The 27008-nt window shown below is 51.8% G+C and overlaps 2 protein-coding genes across 2 annotated transcripts in view; one reads left to right on the forward strand and one right to left on the reverse strand.

Moving 5' to 3' along the window:
* The window catches only part of LOC140681477 (uncharacterized), a 472703-nt gene that overhangs the window by 287198 nt on the left and 158497 nt on the right, over positions 1-27008 (forward strand). The window contains 1 exon segment of the mRNA XM_072921312.1: positions 8811-9598. Within this exon segment, the coding sequence (XP_072777413.1) occupies positions 8811-9598 (788 nt within the window).
* Positions 21970-22905, reverse strand: LOC140681463 (olfactory receptor 14J1-like). The gene has a single exon (XM_072921295.1). The coding sequence runs from the start codon at positions 22903-22905 to the stop codon at positions 21970-21972; it is 936 nt and encodes a 311-aa protein (XP_072777396.1).

Consider the following 27008-nt stretch of genomic DNA (forward strand, 5'->3'; position numbering starts at 1 on the left):
CGGGAGGAACCAAGCATTCCTACCTGGATATAATCTCACCCTTGCAACACCACGACCACCTTGCCTGACTGTAGCAGTCAGAGGCCCTGCAAGGCCTCCCTGGCAGTCACTCACCTAAGATAAGAAATGCCGAGTCACGGTGACTGGACCAAAGAAGCCCCTCTTCTGCATTCAGACCCTTCTTATCTCACTGTAAGGGTATTGGTCGTATTCTTCTCAACTCTGGCGATTGGACAATTTCCAACACCCCAGTACCCCATATAAACGCCCATTTCTGCCCAGTTCAGCAGAAGAACTGTCACTGCATCCCTTCAGAGGAGCTGGCAATAAAGGACATCGCTGTGGAACCGCATACAGCCTTTTCCTCTCTCTATCCCTGTGTGTCTGCCAGAGGCACTTGTGAGCTCAGAGCGAAATCACCGAGAGCTGAACTCACAGAGCTGAAATCACTCCAGAGGTGCTCACTAAGTTGCCTGTGGCTGGGAGCTGAGCCGAGGGACCCAGACAGGCTGAGCCTGACAGCGCAGCGCTATCCGGACTGGAATCATACTGGGAGTGACTGGAATCATACTGGGTGACTTGGAGTGACTGGGACCTTACTGGGGGCAAATGGTACCATAATGAGAGTGACTGGGTTCATACTGGGATCATACTGGGAAGGACTGGAACCATACTGGGACTGCCTGGAACTATTATAGGAGTGAATGGGAACACCTGGGAACATGCTGGGATCATGCTGGGATCACACAGGGAGTGACCAGGATGATACTGGGATCACACTGAGTGTAACTGGAAGTGAGTGGGACCATACTGGGGGTGACTGGGAGCCACAGGGCCCATGCTGGGAGTGGCCTGGGGGGAACTGGGGGAACTGGCCCAGCTGGGGCTCAGGGTTGTTCTCCCCCAGGGCTGCCCCAGGTCCTGCTGCCACCCCTGGCCCCACAGAGCCGAGGGACAGGGGACAGCTGAGGGACAGGGGACAGGGACAGGGGACAGGGGACAGCCAAGGGACAGGGGACAGGGACAGGGCACAGGGACAGGGCACAGCTTACGGACAGGGACAGGGCACAGCCAAGGGACAGGGGACAGGGACAGGGCATATCAGAGGGACAGGGCACAGCCAGGGAACACGGCCTGGCTGAGGGACACTGAGCCCCAGCACTTTGGGCTGTTGCCCTTGGGCTCCCAGCACAGGCCCAGGGGCAGAATCCCCTCCAGAAACTGTTGTTTGCTTTCAGCTCTGCTCTGGAACATTCCCCAGGAGCCCCTGCAGTGGCTGCAGCCCAGCCGGGTGCCCGGGGCCACCAAAGCCGCTCCGGCAGTGCCCTCCTGCCCCGGGCAGGGCACGGAACACCCAAGGAAAGGCTCCTGCTGGGCTCAGGGCAGGGACAGGGCACTCCCCTGGTGCTGCCACGGGCACAGCAGAGCCAGCCTGGGCAAAGGATTGGGATCGATGTCCCATGGAATCCCAGCAGGAATTACTTCTCATTGCACTCCTCTGGGATCAATGTCCCATGGAATCCTCGCAGGGAATACTTCTCATTGCACTGCTCTCACTGGATTAGTCATCAATTCCAATCATTTCCCCATGGAATTCCCATGGCGGTGGGTTAGGGAGGAGATCCATCCATGGAATTCTCACCTGACTGGGATGAGAGTGAGATCTGGCCATGGAAATTCCATGGCAATACCTGCATTCCCAAGTCCCCCATTCCTAAATCCCCCATTCCCATAGGAATTGCCTTTCCCTTCCCACACCCACCTTTGTGCTCCAGAGCCTCCCGACCATATCTGATGTATTTTGGGGGCCTTTCCACACAGGTGTGGCCCAGGTAATGCTTCATCTGCTCCACCATGATCCCTTTGTGTTCCCAGCACCTCTGGGATATCCAGAGAGCACCGTTGGACACTGCAAAGCTCCTGGATCCCAGCAGGAAAGAGATGAAATCCCAGCCCTCGTAGCTGTACTGGTGGGATCCATGGATGCTCCATTGGACAGGAGGTCACAGCTGGAAACCCCCTGCACTGTGTGGAAACCTGGGAACGAGGAGAGAACAGATCCATTGAGTCGTGTCCCAGCCCCAGGGAGCCCCTTGCTGCTCCCTGGATTCCCATCCCAGCCCCACAGATCCCCCCCATCCCCAGAGATCCCATCCCAACCCCTCAGATTCCTCCATTCCCACAGATCCCAGCCCAGCCCCCGGCTCCCCCCACTGCCCCTGCTCTGGTTGTACCGGCCCCGTCTCCAGGTCACTGTCAGCCATGGGCCGGTTCCTGTCCTTGAGCAGGGTCTGGATATCCCAATATCCCAGCTCTGGCTGTCCCAATATCCCAGCTCTGGCTATCCCAATATCCCAGCTCTGGCTATCCCAATATCCCAGCTCAGCTCCCGCCCCCATCCCTGGTGTCTGTGCCTCCATCCGGCCCCGCTCGCTGCCGCAGCGCTCGCAGGGGGTCCCGTCCACGTCCCCCACAACCAAGGACTGGGGGACCCCCAGGCCGGGCTCTGACAGCACCACTTCCAGGAACTGCAGGGAGTAGAGAACTGGGGGGACATGGAGATTTGGGGGAGCTGAGGGGGCTGAAAGTGAGAGTTTGGGGTTCCAGGGGGCTCCACAGGCCAAGGAAAGGGGGGACATGAAGAGATGGCAGAGCTGGGAAGGAGGTTCAGGGGCTCAGAGCCAAGGAAAGGGGGTGCAGGGACTGGAGAGCTGGGATGGGGTGTCCAGGGAATCCTGTGCCAGGAAAGGGGGTGCCAGGGCTCCTGAGTGTGAGGAAAGGAGGGGCTGGGAGCTGGGAAAGGCAGGAATGGGGGCCCAGGGGTCCCAGGTAGGGAAAAGAGTGGGGCTGGGGGTTGGGAGAGGTGGGGGCTGGGAACATGTTGTATTGGTGCCCGATAAGGGGGTGCAGGGGGGTCTCAGTGCCGGGCAAAGGGGTAAAAGGGTGTCTTGGTTCTCAGGAATGGGGGTGCAGGGGGGTCTCAGGGTCATGGAAATGGGGGGGCAGCGATGGAGAGGTAGAAGGGAGTTCCAGGGGGTCCTTGAGCCCAGGAAAGCGGAGTCCAGGGTTTCCCAAAAAGGGGTACCAGGGTGGGAACACCCGGGGTGTTTGGGAAGGGGGAGTTCAGAGGGTCTCTGGCTTTGCACAAAGGTGGGGCTGGGGGCTGGGAAAGGCAGCAATGGGGGTCCAAGGTGTTCCAAGGCGTTCCAGGATCAGGCACATGGGAAATCTAGAGGCTGGGAGCAGGGAAAAGGGGAGCAGAGGGCCCTGATGTCCGGAAATGGGGGATTCAGGGGGGTCCCTGTGCAGGATAAGGGGAGCAGGGGGGGTCCCGGTGCCGGCAATGGCGATTCAGGGTCCCGGTGCCGGGGTCCCACTCCCCCCTCGCCCGCCAGGAGCGCCCCCAGCCCCAGCGCTGGAGCCACCGCGCTGCTCCTCCTCACTCCCAGTATGATCCCAGTAGGATCCCAGTAGGATCAGTCACCCAGGAGCTGCTCCCAGTATGATCCCAGTACAGCCCAGTCACTCCTGGCATCCCCCCACCCCTCTCTGCGTTCCGACCTGTCCCGGCTCCATCCCCGCCCCTCCCGCGGCTGCGGGGAGGAGGAGGAGGAGGGAGGAAGAGGCGGAGCGGCAGCGGGAGCAGCAGGAGGAGCGGGGAGGATGAACCGCGGGGCTCCGGCTCTGCCTGAACTCGCAGCACCCCGGGAGCGTCGCCCCCATCCCGCAGGTGCCCAGGGAGGGGGAGCTGGCCCCAAATATCCCGGGGCTCCCTGGGTTTGGGGTTTTTGGGGGCATGTTTGGAGCTGGCGGGGCTCCAAGGCCGAGCCGCAGCTGCCCTCGGGGGGACATCGGGGGTCCCCGGGAGGTGTTTTTGGGGGGTCCCGGTGCGGATGGCGGCAGAGCCCCGGCGGGGCCGGGGGGATGCGGGTCCCCCCGCGGTGCGGGTTGGGCTTCCCGGCCGGGCCCTCCGAGCTCTGCCGGGGCCGCGTGGGGACCGCGCGGGAGCGGCGGGGGCGGCGGGGGGACCCCGGATTTGGGGAGCCCCGGGAGAGCCGCGGCTTCCCTGGGCGGGAGCGCAGAGAGAGGAGAGCCCCAGGAGCCCCAGCGGGGACCCCGAGAGGGGGGACCCCTGGCAGTGCCGGCACCCGGCAATGGGGGGTGCTGGGGCTGGAGGGGCGGCATGGCCGGGAAAGGGGTTCGGGGGTACCGGGGCCGCCAGGGGCTGCTCCCAGCAGGTGCCCAGTTCCTACCCCTGTGTGCTTCCAGTTTCCTGGGCACTCCCAGGATGAGCCCAGTCAGTCCCAGTATCACCCTGGTCACTTCCCCTCACTCCCTGCAGGATCCCTGTTTCTCCCAGTATGAGCCCAGTCACTCTCAGTCATTCCCCATTATGACGCTATTTGCCCTCAGCAAGTCCCAGTTGCTCCCACTTTTCTCCAGTGTGTTCCCACTTCTCCCAGTTGCTCCTAGTATAGTCCCAGTCACTCCCAGTATGATCCCAATATGAGTCCAGTATGATCCCAGTCTCCCCCAGCAGGGCCCCAGTCACTCACACTTGCCCCCAGCATGGTCCCAGTTGCCCCCAGCACATTCCCAGTGGCTCCCAGTGTGGTCCCAGTCACCACCTGCATGTTCTTAGGTACTCCCAGTACATCCCAGTTGCCTGGAACATTCCCAGAGTCTTTGCCAGGCACTCCCAGTTACCTCAGCATGGTTCAGCTACCCCCAGTTTTATCCCAGTCACTGCCAGTACGTCCCAGTTGTCACCTGCATGACTCCTGTCATTCCCAGTTGCTCCCAGTTGCTCTCAGTGTGTGCATTTGGCTGTCAGCATGGGCCTGGCAGCTCCCAGTAACCCCCAGTCAGGGTCCCTTGGCACCCACTGTAATCCCAGTATGATCCCAGTCACTCCCAGTATGATGCCAGTGCCCCCCAGTGTGATCCCAGCTGCTCCCTGTCAATGCCAACATGACCCCAGTAACCACCAGTATGATCCCTATGACTCCCAGTCTCTCCCAGTATATCCCAGTCACTCCCAGCATGCTCCCAGTCCCTCCCACTTCCTCCCAGTTACTTTCAGCATGATTCCAGTTGTTCACAGCCACTCCCAGTCCATCCCAGTATGATTCCAGTCACCCTCCATGGACCTGGCTCCTCCCAGTCTCACCCAGCATGGACCTGGCTGCTCCCACTGTGATCCCAGTATGATCCCAGTTTCCCCATTTGTGGTCTCAGTCCCCTCAGCACAGTTCCAGTACCTTCCAGTTGGTCCCAGTTGCTTCCAATGTGTCCAGATTTTCCTCTCAACATGGGCCCAGTATCTCCCAGTGACCCCCAGCCAGGATCCATTCACACCTGCTGGAATCCCAGTGGCTCCCAGGATGATCCCAGCTGCACCCAGTCCCCCCCAGTATGGTTCCAGTCACTCCCAGTATGATTCCAGCCCTGCCCAGAATGACTCCCTGTCACTCCCAGGGTGGGCCCAGTTGCTCCCAGTCACCTCCAGCATCGTTCCAGTCACAGCCAGCACACTTCCAGTCATTCCCAGTATGATGCCAGCCAGTTCCAGTAGGATCCCAGTATGAATCCAGCATGGGCACAGCTGCTCCCATTATCATCCACTGTGGTTCCAGTTGCTCCCATTTACGCCCACTGTGGTTTCAGTCTCTCCCAGTGTATCCCAGTTGCTCCCACCATGTTCCCAGTCACTCCAGTTGTCCTCAATTGCTTCCAGCCTGATCCCAGTTGCTCCAAGTAAGATCCAGTAGGATCCCAGTTGCCCCCAGCATGCTTTCAGTTGCTTCCTGTTCTCCCCAGTGTGATCCCAGTTGCCCCCAGTTGTCCCTTGTATCAACCCCATCACTCCCCATATGATCCCAGTTGCTCCCAGCATGGTCCCAGTCATGCCCAGTTGTCCCCGGTGTAGACCCACTCACTTCCACTCGCTCTCAGTTCTCCCCAGCATGGTCCCCGTTGTTCCCAGTGTGTTCCCAGTCACCCCAGTAAGGTTACAGACATCCCCAGTAAATCTCAGTTGCCTTCAGCATCTCTGTGGTCATTCCCAGACACTCCCAGTGATCCCAGTAAGGTGCTTGTTATCCCAGTATGATCTCAGTCATGCCCAGTATGTCCCAGTTGTCTCCAGCCTGCATCCAGTCATTCCCAATTCCTCCAGTTTGCTTGCAGCATGATCCCAGTTTTTCTCAGTTGCTCCCAGTAGCCCAAAGTGGGATCCCAGTTGCTTCCTTTCATCACCAGTATGAGCCCAGTAACCTCCAGTATGATCCTTGTCACATGCCAGCGCTCCCAGTATGGTCCCAGTATAATCCCAGTAACTTCCAATCACTCGCAGTATGGTCCCAGTTGCCTCCAGCTACATCAGCCCAGTCAATCCCAGTATGATGCCATTTGCTCCCAGAGTGCTCCAAGTTGCTCCCAGTCACCCCCAGTGCAGGGATGCTGTGCATGGTGTGTTTCCAGTCACTCTCAGACACTCCCAGTATTAGTCCAGTCCCTCCCAGTATGATCCAGAGATGACGCCAGTGTGCTCCCAGTCAGTGCCAATATCAACCAGTTGTGCTCCACATGGTTCCAGTTGCCCCTTTCACCCTCACTGTCCCTCCCAGTCTCTCACAGTGTCCCCCAGTTCCTTCCAGCATATTCCCACTCACTCCCAGTTCCTTCCAGCGCGATCCCATTTGCTCACAACCGCTCCCAGTCAGCCTCAGTGTCGTGGCACTCACTGCCAGTATGATCCCAGTCACCTCCAGCATGATCCCAGTATAAGCCCAGTCGTTTCCAGTCATCCCCAGCAGGCACCCAATGACTCCCAGTTCCTCCCAGTTGCTCCTAGCATGTACCCAGTTGCTCACAGCTGCTCCCAGTCACCCTCATCATGCTCCCAGTCACTCCCAGTATATCCCATTTGCCCCCAGCATGGTCTCAGTTGGCCCCCGTAGGCTCCTACTCTGTGTCAGTATGATCCCAGTACGATCCCAGTCTCCCTCGGGGTGACTGCAGTCTGCCCTGGCATGGGCCCAGCTGCTCCCAGTATGATTCCAGTACAATCCCAGTACAAACCAGTCCTTCCCAGTGCTGCCACTCCTGGCATCCCCGAGCCCTCTTTGCATTCCCCCCTGCTGATCTCCTGAGAGGAGCCCCAAGGGCGGCAGTGCCCAGGCAGGGTCCCCAGGCAGCCCCAGTTTGGATGTGCAGCCCCCAGTTTCCCCAGTTTGCCTCTCCTTTGGCCCGGGCCGGGTTCCCCCCTGGAACAGCGGCTGGGAGCAGCCGAGAGCCCCGCGCTGCCCATCCCGACCTGTCCCGGCTCCATCCCCGCTCCTGCCGCGGGCTGCCGGGGCTGCGGGAACGGGAACCGAGGGTGTCGCTGCTGCTGGGGGAGGAGGAGGAGGGAGGGAAGGGCAGGGATGAAGGAGGAGCGGGAGGTGGGGATGGAGAGGAGGAGGAGGAGGGGGGATGGAAGGGGAGGGATGGAAGAGGAGAAGGGGGTGGGGATAACGAAGAGGAGGAGGAGAAGGATGAGGAGGGGGGATGGAAGGGAAGGGATAAAGGAGGACAGGCAGGAGGGGACAGGACACAGGAGGAGGAGGAGGAGAGATGGAAGATGAGGGATGAGGGAGCAGAAGGCGGTGGGGTTAGAGAGCAGGAGGAGGGGGTTCCAGTATGATCCCAGTATGATACCAGTACAGTCCCAGTCACTCCCAGTAGGATCCCAGTAGGATTCTGGTAGAGCCCAGTCCCTCCCAGCGCTGCCGGGGAAGAGGAGGGGGAGGGATGAAGGCGGAGCGGGAGGTGGGCTTAGGGAGGAGGAGGAGGAGGGGGGATGGAAGAGGAGGGGCGGCAGGAAGAGGAAGAGGAGGGACAAAGCGGATGGAGCAGAGCAGAGAGAATCACGCGGTCGAGCCCTGCCTGAATTCGCAGCCCCCACCTGTGGGACCATCGCCCCCCATCCCGCAGGTGAGCGGGGAGGGGGAGCTCGGGCCAGGTCTCCTGGGGGGTGCCTGGGTTGGGTTTTTTGGGGAGATGTTTGGAGAAGGAAGAACTGCGAAGCGGAGCGGAAAAGGCCCCTTGGGGGGACTCCTTGGAGCCCCTGCAGCCCAGAGCAGGGAAGAAGGGGAGAAGGGAGCCCGGGAGCCCAAACAGCCCCGGCACCCCTGAATGGGGAGAGCCAAGAGGGGGGAGCTTTTGGGATTGCTGGGACTCCCGGCAGCCTGGGGAGGGCGGGCAGCGAGGAGAAGGGGGACCCCCAATCCAAGCCTGACCCCAGCAGCTGGGACAGGGGGGAGCCCCGAACAGCAAAGGGGAGGGAGCAGGGACGGGGAACTCCTGGGAGGCTTTTTCAGGGCTGGATCTCGGTGTTTGGGAGGTTTTTATGGAGCCCAGGAGGGCAGGGACTTCTAGGGATGGACTGGGACAGAGGGAGCTTCAAACTCTGTGTGCTCATCCCTTGTTTTCCCCAAACCAGGATTTCCCATTCCCAGCCCCTGGGAGGCTGCGAGGAAGAGGAAGAACCTCTCCTTGTCCTTCCTCCCCCAGAGCAGAAGCTGAGGATGGAGAGCAGGGAGGACAAATCCCCGCGGCAGAGCCTGGTGGAAGAGGCCGTTTTGAGCGGCTCCACAGCGCAGGAACCCGACGGGGAGGAAAAGCCCCGGAGATCCCGCACAAGGAGGGGCTGCAAACGCAGATCACGGGGATCTGAGGGGGAAAGACCCACCCTGGGCCGGGGAGGCGGCCGGAGATGGAGCCAGAGCTCGGAGCTGGGGGTCCCTGAGCAGCTCCATGATGAGGAGAAGCCCCACAAGTGCTCGGAGTGTGGGAAGAGCTTCAGGAGGAGATCCGAACTGATCGTGCACCAGAGGACCCACAGTGGGGAGAGGCCCTACGAGTGTGGGGAGTGTGGGAAGAGGTTTCAGACCAGCTCCCGTGTCCTCCTGCACTATCGGGTTCACACAGAGGAGAGGCCCTTCCGCTGCCCCGACTGCGGGAAGGGATTCAGGAAGAACTCCCGCCTCACCAGGCACCGGCGCATCCACACCGGGGAGAGGCCCTACGAGTGTGGGGAGTGTGGGAAGAGCTTCAGCCGGAGCTCCAACCTGATCATGCACCAGAGGACCCACACTGGGGAGAGACCCTACGAGTGTTCTGAGTGTGGGAAGGGATTCAGGGACAACGCCACCCTCATCCAGCATCGCCGCATCCACACCGGGGAGAGGCCCTACGAGTGTGGGGAGTGTGGGAAGAGCTTCAGACACAGGTCTTGCCTGATCAAGCACCAGAGGACCCACACTGGGGAGAGGCCCTACGAGTGTTCCAGGTGTGGGAAGAGGTTTCAGACCAGCTCCTGTCTCCTCCAGCACTATCGGGTTCACACGGAGGAGAGGCCCTTCTGCTGCCCCGACTGTGGGAAGGGATTCAGGGAAAACTCAAAACTCATCAGACATCGCCGCATCCACACCGGGGAGAGGCCCTACGAGTGTGGGGAGTGTGGGAAGAGCTTCAGCCAGAGATCCCACCTGATCATGCACCAGAAGACCCACACTGGGGAACGGCCCTACGAGTGTTCCAAGTGTGGGAAGAGGTTTCAGACCAGCTCCCATCTCCTCCAGCACTATCCGGTTCACACAGAGGAGAGGCCCTTCCGGTGCCCCGACTGCGGGAAGGGATTCAGGTTCAACTTCACCCTCATCCGGCATCGCCGCTTCCACACTGGGGAGAGGCCCTACGAGTGTGGGGAGTGTGGGAAGAGATTCTCACAGAGCTCTCACTTGACCCGACACCAACAGAGGCACCAGTAAGGGAAGTCCTCCGAGTGCCCCGAGTGCGAGAAGAGCTAAACTCCATCCCCCACTGGAGAACCGACATTGGGCACAGCCCTGGTGACCCACATTCCCTGTGATCCATTTTGGGAACACACCTGGCTGCTTCTCCTTTCGTGTTGACCTTCATTTTTTTCTCTTCTCAATCTGTCTGCACTCCAAAAGGTAAGAGGGATCGATCTTTCACCTCAAATCCACTCACATCCCACGGAAAACAAATGAATTTTAACCCACAGAGCCTTAATCCCACCTCAAATTGCTTGTTCCCACCTCAAAAAAAAACTCAATCCCACAGCTGCCAGGGAGGAGATTGGGAGAAGTGGGATCCCAGTTTGGAGCAGTGAGATGGGGATTGTGTGGGGCTGGGTGGCTGGGATGTATTTGATAGCAAATAAAACTTTCAGACTTAGTGATTTCTGTGCTGTTTATCTCCAGTCCGTGGCAGTTCTGTTTTTCAGGGCACCACCTTCTCAGCTGATTGTGTTTGTGTCCTCCTTTCCCTCCCACCTCTCTTTGCCTGCTCTGTTTCTCTCTCCATGTCTCCCTTGACCCAGGGGACCTCCAAAGACACTCCCCCAATTTAATTTCCTCAGGGACCACCAAAGATGCTCCCCTGATTTAATTGAATCCTCCTCTAATTTAATTGCCCCCTCTGCCCCCAATGACCCACCCCTGATTTTTTAATTATTTTATTTCCCAATTATTATTTTAATTCTTAGTTCAGGAGCTGAAGTTATGGAGGCCTGCAGTGAAATGTCTCTGTAGGATTTTGCTCCACTTGGCTTTCAGCCCCTTCTCAAGAGCTTTGCCTTTGAGGGCAAAGGGAATGTCTTTTCCTGGCTGGGAGCTGAAATTCCAGACCTCTGGAATGTGTGCAGGGCCATATAGACTGGGATCAACCAGAGATTGGGATCAAATATGCACTGAGATCCTGTGGTCTAGGATCAACTAGGGACTGGGATAAATTAGGGACTGGGGCCCTACAGACTGGAATGAACTGAACTGGGATCAAATACGGACAAGGATCAAATATGGACTGGGATCCTATGGACTGGTATCAACAAGGGACTCGGATAAAATAGGGACTGGGATCCTACAGACTGGGATCAAATTGGGACTGAGATCATATGGACTTGGATCAACTAGAGACCTGGATCAGCTACGGACTGTTTTCAAATAGAGACTGGGATCTGATGTGGATTGGGAGCCTATGGACTGGGATCAAATATAGACTGGGATAAAATTGGGACTGGGATCATATATGGATCAAACGGACTGGGGCTGGGGCTGGAACTGGGGCTGGGGCTGGGGCTGGCGCTGGGAAAAATCCAAACCCAACCCCATTCCCAATCCAGAATCGTTCCCAAAAATTATAGAAACATTCCCAAAAATCCAGAAATTCCCCCACAAAAAAAAAAAAATCCAGGAATTCCTCCCCAAAAAAACTAGAAACTCCCCCTAAAAAAATTCAGAAAATCCCCCCTAAAAAATCCAGAAATTTGCCTCCAAGACCACAGAAATTTCCCACCAAAAATCCAGATATTTCCTTCCTAAGAAGTCCAGTATTGCCTCCCCCTCAAATCCTGGTATTTTCCCCCATAAATCCAGAAATTTCCCCTAAAACCCCAGACATTCCCCCCAAAATCCTGATATTGTCCCAAAAAAATCCACCCCTAGCCCCCCTCACCCTCTCACCCCCCAAGCCCCAACATCCCGCGGTTCCCCAAAGCCCGGCCGGAATGCCCGGAATGCCGGGATTGCCCCAGATCTCCCTGGCTGAAGGGCACAGGGAGCATCAGCTCCTGGGGCTGCTCAGGGAGCTGGGGCAGGAACAGGATGTGCTTCAGGGCTTTCCACAGCTGGGGGAAATGGGAGACAAACCCCAAAAGCTGCCCCAGAACTGCCCCAACCAGGCCCAAAATCTGCCCAAAGTCACTCTGGATACACACCAAAAAATCTGCCCCAAATCCCACCAAAATCTGAGAAAAACCACAAAAACCCCCCAAAATCCCCCAAAAACCCGACAAAAATCTCCCCAAAATCCCACAAAAATCTACCTAAAAAATCCCCCAGAAACCCCACCAAAATCCAATAAAAATTTCCTCAAAATCCTTACCAAAAATCTCACCAAATGTCGGAATCTGTGGGTATTGGTGATTCCGAGATTGTAGAAAGTCTGTCTTTCTGCCCCGTTGCCAAAGAAGAAGCCATAATTCATCTGTGCTGTTTTCAAGGTTGTTTATTCTTGCTTATCTATAACATGTTGTGCTGCCCTGCCGCAGGTCTGTCCTGCAGGGCAGTGTGCAGGGCTCTGCCCCTCAGTGGGATGGTACAAACATTATATACCAGAAACTACGTGTACTATATTTACAATAATGTGCCAATATCTATCATCTATGTTGAACAGTGTGTCCCCAGCCTAAACCAATAGAAATATGCCAACACTACAGTGAAACATGGAGGGCATGAAGAAGGAGGAAAAGGACAAGACACACCCAATTCCTCCATCTTGTCCCCTCTGAACCCCTAATCTAGAAATCTAAAATTTTACTCTTGCACCCGTGTCACACTTAATTATTACTCATATCAAACACTCAAAGCTTGTAATTCATCCTGTAAGATTGAAAACTCCTCTCCATGGACAGAGATCACAGACAGTGTCTCTCGGGGCTCTGTCCAGGGGGGTTCCTGACCCCCTGCCAGGGTCCCAGACCTGCCAGGGCAGCCAGAGGGAAGCCCTGGATTCCCACATCTCCCTTTCCTTTTTGAACCAAGAACACTTCTTCGACAACTTTGTCCATGGTCTGTCTCATGCACTGAGGCAAGGACAGCACAAGCATCAGAAGAATTACAATACCCTATAATTACATACAACTATTTTCAAAATCTCTTTTCTACAACTGTGAAAAGTAAAACAAATTGAACACACCATCCACCTATGATTTAATTTTTCTCCAGGTGTGTTTGGTCCTCTGATACCTCTTCAAATTTATCACACTTGTGTCCATGTGTTTACAATAGATGTTCAATTGCTGCTTTGTTCTCATTTCTCACTGCTAGCTAACAAATCATTCAATGCAAAAGAAATGACATGGGCATCTTTACTCTGCCCACAACCTCTTTTGATCCAACTGCACCAAGGCTCCTTTTGATGCCACCTGCTGTGAAAGCAGAACCACTCAGTTTTTCCGAGCCTTTTTCTTGCTATTAACATTATCATTGTCACAATTTGGATCACTTCATTCAATAGATTTTTTTTTTTTTTTCCTCCTTGCTCTCTTATCAAGGTCATGCTGTGTGTTAACAAAAGATCTTTCAATGCTGCATGGACCACCCTTGATTTTTGCAGGGATAGCAGGCCAAATTCTGTCCCTGCAAATTCAAAAGCATCCCTTTTAGTAGAACGGTCAGATTTTTGAAGGGATAGTTTGCTCATCATTTTGGTGTAATTACATCAGGATGATACATTTCTATGAAAGAGCTGGTTCGGAGTGACATTTATCATGTGATTATCTGTCTCTGTCACTCCCAATGGATTGAATTTGATACAGAATTTCATTTTTGTTGACTCAAAATGTCCAAATCCAGAGGTTCAAAGTGAGCCACAGGAAGGAACTGTGTCCAAACATGCCATCCCTCCACAGGATCCGAAAAAAAACTTCAGAACCCTTGGAAGGATGTCCCCTGGGACTGACCATCCCTCCACTGGCACACCTACCAAGCATGTTGAAAATGGTTTCTCTGGTTTCGAATGGGTCAGGCAAATGCTGTCCAGACCTGCTGCTTTTGCCAAAGTCTCCCACACTTTTTCCCTTGGTTGTCTCATAGGAAAGTCTGTCCTATTGCCCAAGGCAACAGGTGAAAGAATGAAGCACATGAACACTATCTGTCTGAACCCCATGTCCATGTCCCCACCCTCTGTGAGAAACCCTGCAATGCAGCAACACCCAAACAACACTTGATTTCTCAAAAAACCCCCCAAATCTCTGGGTGATCAATCGTTGTCTGACGAGACGTCTGCAGCGTTGTTGTCTGCCTTCGTCTGCGTGCTTCCCTCTCTGCTTCTCGGGTCCACGTCCACTGGCGTCTGCACCCGATAAGGTTACATGTGCCTCGCTGGCATTCACTTCAGTCCTTGTCCTATAGAAACACAAGCGAAACCCTCACCCCAAGTTATTAATGTAAATGAACCTTCAATCTGTCCTGACTCTGGGTTTCTGATCAAAACAAAAGGATTTTCCCTTAGTTTTTCCTGTGGGCTGTTTGTAACATATCTGACAATTAGTAGAGTGGGCTCTGAGGAAAAACCATTTAAAAAAATTCAACACATTTGTTCAACCCTGCAAAAATTGAACACATTTGTTCAACCCTGCCTCCCCCTTTTCTGTCTATCCAAGTGGATTTCAGGGTGTGATGTGTTCTTTCACTGCTTGCTTGACCTGAGGGAGAATGAAGAATATTGAAAATATGTTTGACTCTCTGTTTTTTCAGAAATTTGTCAAGCACCTTGCCTGTGTAAATTGGACCATTATCTGTTTCTATTTCTTGTTGCACTCCTAATGATGTAAATGCTTATAAAAAATGTTTGCAGGTATGTTCTGTGGTCTCCCCTGTATATAATGATGCAAAAATTGCCCCTAAAAATGTGTCAACTGAGACATAAATGTTTTCGAGCCTCCCAAGGGATGAATATTTTGTGACATCAGCTTCTCACAGCTGAAGGCTTTTACAAACCTCTCAGATTGACCACTCCTGTAAATACAGGAGACTGCAAAAACTGGCACTCTGGCAAACAGATTTCCTTTGTCTGGCTTTCAGAAAGGTGAAAGGTTCCCATCAATGCCTGTGCATTTTTGTGAAAAAATGCATGGCTCAATTTTGCTTGCTCAAAAATGTCTGGCAGTGTCTGCAAGATGGGCATCGTGAGTCTATTTACATGAGCATTCTCTCTTACTAAAAACCCCGGAAGTGAAGAATGCACTCTGATGTGTTTATTAATGTTCTCTGTTTTTCTAGGATGATTTTCATGCATAATAGATATGAATATAAAATTTCCTTGTCTGTATGTTTTAAAAGTGATTCCTCTAATCATTTGATCACATTTGCAACATACACTGAACCTGTGATCAGATTGAGGGTTCCTGAAATAACTGAAAAACCCTGACTATTGTTACCAATTTTGCAACTTGTGGTGAACATTGTACCATTTTGATATCTGATTCCCATTTCCCTGTTTTTTGATTTTTCTATGTGACCACTGATTTGTGAGTTTTTCAAACCATCAGTGAATACTGTCATTCCTTCCACTGGTTCCTGGCTTATTTTTGGTTTTTCCCTGAAACTCACTTTTACATTTAACATTTTGTGTGCTGGAAAACTAACTGTGCAAACTTCTGAATGCCCTAACAACGTGATTGAAAAATCTTGTGACTTTGGATTGTCCACTCAAAATATTTCTTCTTTAAATGTAAATGAATGATTAAGAAATCTTTGCCTGACATTGTCAACAGTCTGGTCTTTGCCACAATAATGATCTGGGCTTTCATCTCTAAATCTGTAAGAATTGTTTTTGAGGGTCTGCAAATTAAAAAACCCCACTTTCAACCTCTGTGAAAACATTAACAAAATCCTTGCTCAAAGTTACTAATTTGAACGATTTTTTTTTTTCAATTTGATCTGTCCAGTGTCTAGCACTCTCTTCATATTTTTCTCAATGATCAGCAAAATCAAGTCTGTAAAATAATTATTTCAAGAGATTAAAACATACAAAATCTTCATCCTCATTCCAGCCTTATTTCAGGCACTTCTTCACTCCTTTTCTTTTTTCTTTTTCCTTTTTTCTCTCTTTCTCTTCTTTTTTGAAACAAGAAAGTTGAAATATAAAACATAATATAGAACAAGACAAAATACCTCAATGATAAAATGCATAAAACTTATCAAAATCGATAACAATTCAAGAAAATTCAAAAGAAAGATATTCTAAATAGCATATATAAAATTGAACAAAGCATGATCATTAGAAACATTGTGACAGCAGTTCAGAGTCTGCAAACAGCTGAAACATTTGTTTTCAGTGAAAACCCTTGGCATCCTTTCCCAGGCAAGGCTGGCAAGTTTCACCTCAAAGCTGTGTCAGCTGTCACCTTTGTAGAATCAAATTGATGGGTCAAAAATGACCTGCATATCATTCATTTTTGTGCAGAAACCTCTGAATTTTGCTGGCAAACTCATCTGTCCAAGTTAAAATCAGGGTCTGGCCAGGACCCAAACTTTAAACTGGAGAGATGTCCCTTAACATATTATATAAAACAAAACTTATACCAAGAATACATATATGATACTTAAAACATAACAACCTATTATAACATTTTCTTATAAAATAAACACTTGAAGTTCAAACCAATAAACTGGTCAAATGACACAAAGATTCATTTTTCTTGAAACTCTTTTGAAGGAAAAGGATGCCAATTGAAGAAATCGTAAAATTAACAATGGCAAGAGGTTGTCAGAATGCTTCAGGCACCTCTTTCTGAGATCTTCTGAAAAACATTTGAGAATGATGAAAAATAGAAATGCAATGATTCCACTCACAAGAGATATAAAAATAAATCAGGAAGTTCACCTAGAAAAATGCACAATACAGTTAAAATCCAAAATGAGACTTGAGAACGGCATGTAACCTGGATAAGATTACATAAACAACAATAACACATACGAAAATTCACTATGAAAAAACGAAGCACAAATCATCACCTGATAACATGATAAAATTTCTTAACAATAACGTTTATAGAACACTTAAATAGTTAAAAATAAAGGATTTGAAAACAAACACCCTTTGCATCATTATACAAAGAAATAACAGACTATAAAACTGATTTTTAAACAATGAAATCAATCTCAGAAAACTCAAAATAAATTCCTTTACAACTCTTATATACTGATAAACTTATAATAAAACAGAAAATACTAAAACAAAACCAAGGATCCAATAAATCCAATAAATCCAATAACTTCTCCTTAAATCAATGTTCATTATTACTTTGTGAACTGTTTCAGTCAAAACCTTCTCATCCTTAAAGAAAAACAACTAAACTTTGCTGCCAAATAAACTTGACCTTTGAAAAACTTAAAATAATTTTTGAATCAAATAGTACTTAAACTCAATATATAACAATCTTAGTAAAGAATCCCTAAATTATATTAACTTTACAAAATCCATATGTATCAAATTAACAATATATAAATCCATTATCAATTAAACCTTTATAAACTTAACTTCTTCAGGGCCCAAGCCTAAAATACACTTAAAGTGATATACTCTAATTAAACAATACTTAACTTAAACACAAACCAACTATATAAAAATCAATTCTATCATTAATAGAACGTTAAAATACAACCTAACTTAAACCTTAATATAATAAATTACTAACATTTCATGCTATTTAATTCTCTATTTCAATTTTCATTATGATATCTCTTTTTCACATTGTGTTCCACAATCATTACTTATCATCACACCGGCTGGGCGTGTCTGCTCGATCAATTCTGTGACCTAACTGAAAAATCTGGGGTTAGTGTTTAGAAACATTGGGGAGATTTAAAAAAGGCCTTGTGTTGACTGGTTTTCAAAAAGCGACTGACTGATTGAATTTCATTTCAGGGTGAAAGTTGGGAGTCCCATCCCTCAGCATTGCTGTAGGATATTTGCTGCTTGTAAAAGATTGTTTGCTGTGGCTGTTGTGATTTTTTTTCTTTGCCACTGCTGCTGAAAGGAAATGGGCGGTGCATCGCTCGCACCTGCTGCGGAGAAGGGTTGATCAAAGAAATCCCTGCCTTGGCTCTGCTCAGCCCCCATCTGCACCGGCATGAGAGCACCAGGAGCATTTCTGGTGCAGTCAAACCCCGCTTCTGCCTGTGTTAGGATGGCTGCGCCTCTCTCTCTTGCTCACCCTCTCTGTCTGTGTCGCCATGGGAACAAGGGAAGGAACCCCCGCACCGACCGCGCCCGCCTGCACCGGCTCCGCGCGGCCGTCCCTCGGGAACGTCCCCCCCCATTCTCTCTGTCGGGCCTGGCCCACCCCGGTCTGACTCTGGGTCGGCTCTCTCGGTCCCTGAACTGCCGCTGGAGCCCAGCGCGATTCGGCGCTCTGATGACGTCATCAGCGCGCGTTCGCCGCGTTCCGCTCTGCCGCAGCCCCGCGCCGCGTCCCGCCCGGCCCCGCGCCGCTCGGGTCTCCCCCCGCGGCCACCGCGCAGTCTGCGGACGGCTGGCTGGCGGCCATCGCCGCCCCCGACGCCGTCTGCGCCCATGCCCGTGCGTTCGAAATGCAAGAGATCCCCGCTCCGACTTCCGGGTTTGCTCTACCGTCTCGCGCATGCGCGCTGCCATCGCCGCGGCGACAGGAGAGTCCCGCTCTCCGTCCAGCCGCCGGCCTGGCCAGCGCCGCTGCTGCGAACTGGGAGCTATTCCCCGGCACCTGCCGGACGGTGCTTTCGCACTCTCATGGACCCTTATCATGGAACGCATCACCGGGCGCTCCGGGCGTCTGACTGCCGCACCGCGCTCCCGCCGCCTCCTGCGTCCGCGTGTTTCCCACTGCCCCCCCGCTCTCGCCTGCACCGCAGGCTGCTTTGAACTCCCCACCTGCGCAGCTGCGAGAGTTCTCTCCTCTCTCTCACTTTTCCCTCCGCTCTACACTCACGCCTGCCCCCTCCCCCCAGGAGCCGCCGGCGCCGCTGCCCCCCCACTGTGGGTTCGGACTCGGGCAGTGGCCAGTCCCTTCCCCCACCGAGGGCTGCGTCTGTGCCTGGCTTGTCTCACTGTCTGGGGATTTTCTGCAGCTGAGGAGTTTAGAAATTGAGATTTGGGGAGTCTTGAGGAACAGTGTGAACCCGGAGACACAGGACATGATGAGACACCACCCCCCCTGATCCTCTTCGGGAGGCAATTTGCTTCCCCTGGTGAGGAAAATTGCCCGAAGCTGCTGGCTGGGCCATCTTCCTCCTTGTGCTCCCATAGGAGCCTTAGCTGTTTAGTCTAAAATGCCGCGTTGTGAAAATGACTCTTATTGTCCTTGCTGAAGGCAAAAGTTTTTGCGGCAGTCTTATCTTTTTTTTTTTTTCTTTTTCCTGTGGCTCGGTAATACAGTTGCTTATTGATCCCTTGCCAAAAATTTAACTCAAACAAAAGATGTACATCTGTGTGCAGGTGAGTATACTGCACTCACAATAACAAAGCTTTCATCTCACTTGAGGCTATCTCTACCAGATGGGTAAAAGTCTTGCCCTGTAGGGCTGAAAAAAAAAAATTTTTGTCTGTCTTGGGAGCATCCCTTCCCCATGTTCTTAATTTCAACCATTCTCACCAAAAGCTGAGTCACCACGAGGTCAGTCCGGAGATGGCACTGTTCATCGTCCAGCAGGTCACAGGCGAGAAATCCCAGGCGCGCTTCTGGTTTTCCTCCTCCTGGCTGTCCTCCAGACGAGCTGTCTTGGTGAAGGTCAGGTTCTTATCTTGAGCTTTCCGCTCCCTCTGCTCTTAGAATTTGCTGAGAGCATTTGTGCTCTGTTCTTCTTCCTTTCTTTATTTTTTTGTTTTTCTCTGCTGATGAAGGTTGGAGGTTGTTTGATGTTTCTTCTTGTTCTTGCTGAAGCCCGCGCAGGGACGCCAGTTGTCGGAATCTGTGGGTATTGGTGATTCCGAGATTGTAGAAAGTCTCTGTCTTTCTGCCCCGTTGCCAAAGAAGAAGCCATAGTTCGTCTGTGCTGGTTTCAAGGTTGTTTATTTTTGCTTATCCATAACAAGTTCTGCTGCCCTGCCGTAGCTCTGTCCTGCAGGGCAGCGTGTGGGGCTCTGCCCCTCAGTGGGATGGTACAAACATTATATACCAGAAATTACGTGTACTATATTTACAATAATGTGCCAATATCTATCATCTACGTTGAACAGTGTGTCCCCAGCCTAAACCAATAGAAAAATGCCAACATCACCAAGAACATGGAGGTAAGGAAGAAGAAGGAGGAAGAACAGGATCAGGTCCACTTTCCTCCATCTTAGAACTCCTGACCCCCCTGTACAAAGTAAAACCCCCCTGTACAGGTGTTAAAACCCCCCTGTACAATACTAAAAAATTTTACCCTCTAAATTGTGACTACTTTTACTATACCATCTAACCCTCTGTGACTGCTTGTTCCACCTTCAAAGTTGGTAATTCATTCCATGGTTCAAACTCAAGATCACAGCTGTTTTCAGCTGCTTGCCAGGGTCTAAAATGCTTCTGACCAAGGCCTGGAACCTCTAAAAATGTCTGAGGGACATTTTGAGTTCCGACATCCCTCAGACATAGGCCAGCAACAAATGCTGTAAACCAAAAACTGTGAACACAGTCAGTCGCAAAAGCCTTCGAGACTCACCTTGCAAAAATTACCCAGATTTACCAAACCACCCTTTCCTTACCAAGTTACAAGTTTGTACCTCACTCCAGTGCCTATATCTACGACTACCTCATTTTATATATGATAAGGGGAGGGGAGATGTGGTAGATAGGGACAGGCAAACGGAAGATCTCGGGATGTGATGGAAAGAAAGACCCTTCCCCCTTCTCCCTGCTTCACGTTATCTGTTAACCCCAATGCATGTAACCACACCTAACCCAGTAGTTTTCCACTCCCGACTAACCTAGAGAACCTACCAAACCCCCCCTGACGTAGCAAAGTCCCCCAAGACTATTTAAACCCATGAGATAAGATAACAAATGCTTTCGACCGTCCACCACATTGGTGTCAGCGTGTGTCGTTAGCCCGAGTAGCCCGGGCGAGGCCGGGCTGCCGTGCTGTCATCTTGCAACCAGGTCGCCGTTGTCTCTCATGAAGGCAACAGAGTCCCCGTGACACTGGGTCCTGGTGGAACCACAGAGGCCATGGTGACACTGCGAGGCCTCGTGTAACCGAGGGGTTTCACCATTGTGACACTGCAAAACCAAAGAGAGCACTGGGAGAGTCCAGGGCCCAATGGAACCAAGGGGCCATTCTGACACTGCGGGGCCTCATGGAACCAAGGGGACATTGTGACACTGCAGGACCTTGTGTAACCAAGGGGCCACTGTGACACTCTCGGGCCTCCAGGAATCTGGAAGGCCGTTGTGACACTGTGTGGCCTCATGGAAACAAGGAATCCATTGTGACACTAAGGGGACTTGTGGAACCACCGAGAGCATTGTGACAGTGTGGGACCTCATGTGACCATGGGGCCTTTGTGACACCCTGGGGCCCCATGGAACCGAGGGGCCACTGTGAAACTGCGGCACCAACGAGAACATTGTGACACTGTGAAGCCCCAAGGAACCAAGGAGTCCGTTGTCACATTTTTGGGGCCCCATGGAACCAAGGAGACCAGTGTGACAGTGCAGGGCCTGGTGCAACCAAAGGGAATTTGTGACACTGAGGGCCCCTTGGAACCAAGGACATCTTTGCAGATGACACCAAGCTGGATGTGGGTGTTGATCTGCTGAAGGGTAGGAGGGCTCTGCAGAGGGACCTGGACAGGCTGGATGCAGGGACCAAACCCAACAAGGTAAGGTTTAACAAGTCCAAGTGCCGGGTCCTGCACGTAGGCCACAACAACCCCTGCAGCGCTACAGGCTGGGGACAGAGGGGCTGGACAGCAGCCAGGCAGAAAGGGACCTGCAGGAACTGATGGACAGCAGGCTGGACATGAGCCAGCCGTGTGCCCAGGTGGCCAAGAAGGCCAATGGCTCCTGGCCTGGATCAGGAATGGTGTGGCCAGCAGGACCAGAGCTGCTGTGCCAGCACCGATCTGCCCCAGCTCTGCACACAGACATTGCTGCTGCAGCTCCAGAGAAGGCGGCAAAAGGGCATCTCTGCAGAAAACTGTGCTGGGAGATCCTTGAGTTCCTTTAAAGCCACTGAGAGTGCAGCCCCTCATTGACACAGTCTGTGGCCACAGGGAAGGTGGAGATAATCAACATCAGAAATGGCACAAAAATGACATTTATTGTGGACAATATGCAAAATGTAAAACAAAGGAAAAAAAACCCCACAACTAATTCAACAAGAAGTATCAAAGATGACGTTTATTATAAGTGATTTGCAGAAATTGGCCAGCAGTTTAATGTCCCTGAAAGCACCCAGTCATCAGTCTCCACACTGCAGCCTTGAGCTCCTGGTTCCTCAGGCTGTAGATGAGGGGGTTCAGGGCTGGAGGCACCACCGAGTACAGAACTGACAGGGCCAGATCCAGGGATGGGGAAGACATCGAGGGGGACTTCAGGTAGGCAAACACTGCAGTGCTGAAGAACAGAGAGACCACGGCCAGGTGAGGGAGGCAGGTGGAAAAGGCTTTGTGCCGTCCCTGCTCAGAGGGAATCCTCAGCACGGCCCTAAAGATCTGCACATAGGAGAAAACAATGAACACAAAACAGCCAAATGCAGCACACACACTAATAGCAATGAGCACAAATTCCTTGAGGGAGTTGGGGTGTGAGCAAGAGAGCTTGAGGATCTGGGGGATTTCACAGAAGAACTGGCCCAGGGCATTGCCATGGCACAGGGGCAGGGAAAATGTATTGGCTGTGTGCAGCAGTGAATAGAGAAAGGCACTGGCCCAGGCAGCTGCTGCCATGTGGGCACAAGCTCTGCTGCCCAGGAGGGTCCCGTAGTGCAGGGGTTTGCAGATGGACACGTAGCGATCATAGCACATGATGGTCAGGAGAGAAAACTCTGCTGAGATGAAGAAGAGAAAGAAAAAGAGCTGTGCAGCACATCCTGTGTAGGAGATGTCCCTGGTGTCCCAGAGGGAATTGTGCATGGCTTTGGGGACAGTGGTGCAGATGGAGCCCAGGTCGCTGAGGGCCAGGTGGAGCAGGAAGAAGAACATGGGCGTGTGCAGGTGGTGGCCGCAGGCTACGGCGCTGATGATGAGGCCGTTGCCCAGGAGGGCAGCCAGGGAGATGCCCAGGAAGAGGCAGAAGTGCAGGAGCTGCAGCTGCCGTGTGTCTGCCAGTGCCAGCAGGAGGAAGTGGCTGATGGAGCTGCTGTTGGACATTTGCTGTGGCTGCACATGGGCACCTGGTCATGGAGAAAGGAGAGGGACAAGTCAGGAGAGGCTGCTTGGAGCCAAACCTGGGCCATTCCCTTCAGACTGTCCCGCTGGGACTCACCCACCCTTGTTCCTGCTCTGGGAAAACCTTCACCCAGTTCCCTGCCTGAGCTCCAGTTGTGCTGGCTGAGTGTGCCAGGAGCAGCCAGGCCTGTGCGTGGGGGCTCTCGAGGAGCCATCCCTGCCCTGCTGCCTTGGGTTTGTGGCCCTGTGGCAGAGGGACAAGCCTGGATATTTAGGAGCTGGGCTCTGCAAAGGTGATACTGCTGCTGTCCAGGGCTTAGGAGGGGCTGAAGGCCCTTTGGGAGGCTCCCGGCAGAGAGACTGACCACCCAAAGTCACCCAAAGTTCCGGAGTCTCTGTAAATGTTCAAACATTCCTTTGATGATCCTGTATTTCCCTTTCTGCTCAGAATGTTCTGGGATTCTGGGATTACAATTCCTGTTCTGCTTCTCTCATCCCCCTGTTGTCTATAATCAAAAGAGAAAAAAACCCCTTGCAACAGTGTTAGAACAGTAAAGTAAAAACCAGACCTTTATTGGAAGCTTCCACGTGTCCCAGAGGGGTTGGGGCACACCCAGCCCATGATTTCAGCAATTCATTAAGGTTAATTAATTAGTATAGTTAACAGGGACACCCAATAGGAGATTCAGTTGCCCCATTTACACACTCCTAGCTCAAACCATTGGAGTAGGTCCAAGGGCTTCTTTGCCCCAGGTTTTCTTATCACTGCTCACATTTAAAAACCGAAATGGTCTTCTTGTGGGTTCTTTCCCTGATAATAAGACTATATAGCATTTAAAAAATGTGTTTAGACAGGTTATTGTTCTAAAATCTAAGAGAAAAGTAAGGAAACATATTAGAGTTAATTAAGGATTATAATTACATTAAGTATATAATAGTAGTTAAGTAGAGTTCATTAAGAGTTTAATAGAGTTAGGTAAGGATTATAAATTTATAATTACATAATAGTAATTTATGAACCTACGGATATATGAAAAATGTATAAAAGGAAAAATTCTTCATGTCATCACCCCAACTTTCCCATCCAGCTCCAAGCAGGAAATTGAAAACACTCTCAGGAAAGCCCCTGATCTTTACAGCAATCCCAGGCTTACCTTCTTTGGGAAGTGCCCTCCGGAGCTGTGCCCAGGCTGGTCTGGAGCTGGGAGCAGCCCTGCCCCACCCAGCCCCTCTCAGCAGCAGCACCTGCCCTGCTCAGGGCGGCTCCTTCCCCCTACAGCTCCTGGCCAGCGCTGGGAGCAGCTCCAGGGCCGGCTGAGAGCTGTCCCTGGCAGGCAGCAGAGTCCCTGGCCCAGCACAGCGCCCTGGGCTGCAGGACCCTGCTCTGCAGGACAGCCCTGGGCACCCCTGGCTGCTCTGCACAGGAGATGAGCAGAGAATGCACTCACAGGGTCTGTGGGCATTGGGATGTTCCAGCTTTAGGAGATCTCTCCAGGAGCTGCAGCTGCATTGTCCTGCAGCCAGAGGTTCCTGTGCCAAGGGCTGGCAGTGATTCTGCCCCAGGCACTTCTCAGCCCCTTCCCAGCCCTGACTGATTGAAGCTCTCTGTGCCTCTGTGCTGTGCCCGGGCTGGCTGCAGGCAGTGCCCCAGCCCTGCTGGGCTGTGAGAAGAGCTGCTCAGCAAGAGAAATGTGCTTTTGAAGCTCTGCTTGGTTACCAGGATCACCCTCTGTGCCAGGAGCCCGGCCCAGCTCAGCAGCACAGACACAGCACAAGGACTTTAATGACCCTCTGGGGCTTTGTGCTCAGGCCCTGAACATCAGGCCCTGAGAGGGAGCTGCAGAAACCTCTCCAGAACTCCAAGTCAGAATCCAACTCCAAAGTTTCTTGGACTTTTAATGGGTCCCACTGAGGGACACGACTGAGAAAGTGTCCCCAGGCTCCAGGCAGAGCAGAGAACTGGAGGCACTGATGACAGGTGGGGACAAAGAGAAGCCAAGTCTTGGTGCCCTGGGGCACAGCAGGGTCTGTGCCACCAAGGGCTGTGAGGAGACACCTTGTCCTGAGGCCCTGGGGCCTCCTGACACAGCCCAGCCAGGCTGGGCACTGTCACCCCCTGGTCCTGCCCTCAGCATCCCCCCCTAGCCCACATCCCAGTGGCCTCAAGGATCTGCTGGAAGGAGTCCCTGGGGAGCCTTGGTCAGGAATGGCCCTGGGGGTTCCTTCATGCTCACAGAACTTCATTTCTTTTAAGGTACTTGGTGTTTCCCTTTTGATACAGACTCTGTGAGAGGTTTGTGCAATCATGGCCCCAATTATCTGCTTTAACGAGTCCCTTGAGAGCTTTGTACTGACACCCAGTGGGGCTCATTAATACTCTGAGATACTAAACTTTTTTCAGGTACTTTGGATTTTCCTTTCCACACTGAGAGGTTTTTGTGCCATTTTAAGTCTCCATTTCTCTCCTCCAAGGACTCCATGAGGACCCTGTGTTGGGGATGGACCTCAGTGGGTCCCATAAATGCTTTGAGACACTTTGGGTTTTTCCTCTGTCTCTGACTCCTGGAAAGATTTGTGCAATCTCCTCTCAGGCCCTGAGGTTCCAGGGCTCAGCTCCAAATGCACCACGGGGCTCATTAGGATCAAGCAAGTCCTGACAAACCATGGCTCTGCCTTGATTTCCCTCTGCTCTCGTGCCGTTCATCAGGAAGTTTCTGTAGTGGTTTTGGTTTGCAAATTTGAGATTTCTCAGCCAATGCATTAATTAGTGTGGTGGGTTCAGTGTTGGCTAATTACCAGTACACTCACTAGAATATACTCACTCATTTCCTGCTGTGAGGTAGGATTAGGAGAAAGGCAAAGTAGGCTCAAACTTTAAGAGTATAACGAAAAGTTTGTTAAAAGGAACAAAAGAAAGAGTAATAAGGATCAGAACAAAACTCTCAGAACACCTCCCCTCTCCATACAACCTTTTCATACATACTGATTATATAAAAAGACAAACAAAAAAATTTTCAGTCAGTTTACCACCTCTGGGAGAGTCCTTCTTTAGTTTACTTAGGGAGAGGAGTCCCTATTTCTTGCTATGGAGACTTCTCCACAAGAAAACAGTTATCTTGTGGCTCTCAATTTCCACAAAGAGCAGCTGCCTGGAAAAATCTGCAATTACGAAGGCCCTCACATTTTTTCACAGCTTTTCCCACAGCTGTGTTTATGGGCCATGCCAGCTTACGGGGTATTAATTTCAAGATGAGCTGTTTAAGAGCAACGGTTCTCTTCATCTATTTCTGAAATCATCTTCATCTCTGGGAACAGAGGTCTTCTTCTCTCCCTGGTGCACAGGGTCTCATCACTCTGCTCTCTTTCTCTGTTCAAACTTCTCATAGGATCACAGCTGTTGCAATATTTGCTTACTTAAGCATGGAGGCCTTTGCTGAAAACAACAATCTCCCCATACTTTTCAATGCCTTATAGGGAAAAGGAGAGTTTGATGTATCAATGACATCCTTCTCCATCGCTTTAGCAGAGGATTTCAGCCCCAGGATCAAGTCATCTCTTCATCCCTCCCACCTGGGACTCAACTTCCTCCTCCCTGACCTCGGTGTCTTCATGTTGCTGCTCTGTGTGCCTGCCCTCTGTCCTTTTCTCTCACTGGAGGGAGGATGGCAGCACTGACAGAGTCAATATCTCCCCAGGGCCTGCAGATGGTTCCATGAGCCCGGCCAGGCTCTGGGAAAGAGACCCACCCAGGCTTTCTCATCTTTAACTTGGGTCTGCACAGAGGTGTCTGCAGTTTGCTTAGTGGTTTAACAGACTGTCAGCTCTCAAAGCTAATTACTGATTGGTTTTTTTGTCAGACACGAAGGAAACTGCTAGCAGCTTCTCTCAGGACATCACTTCTGTGATGTAAAACCACCCCAGCAGCACAGAGCACAGAGCTCCTTTGTCCATATGCAGTGGTCATGTGCCCGAGGCCTCAAAATCCCACCTTGGGAGATCTCTGGGCCCTCTCCAAGGTGTTTTCAAATGAAAACATTCATCTCAGAGTCTAAGAAAATCACCAGAGGACAGGGCCAGCCTGACCT

The sequence above is a fragment of the Taeniopygia guttata genome, chromosome 36, assembly GCF_048771995.1.
Source record: "Taeniopygia guttata chromosome 36, bTaeGut7.mat, whole genome shotgun sequence".
NCBI lineage: Eukaryota > Metazoa > Chordata > Aves > Passeriformes > Estrildidae > Taeniopygia > Taeniopygia guttata.

What these genes read in the sequence shown, in the direction of transcription:
- LOC140681463 (XM_072921295.1), bottom strand. Translation starts at nt 22,905, where the DNA reads ATGTCCAACAGCAGCTCCATCAGCCACTTCCTCCTGCTGGCACTGGCA.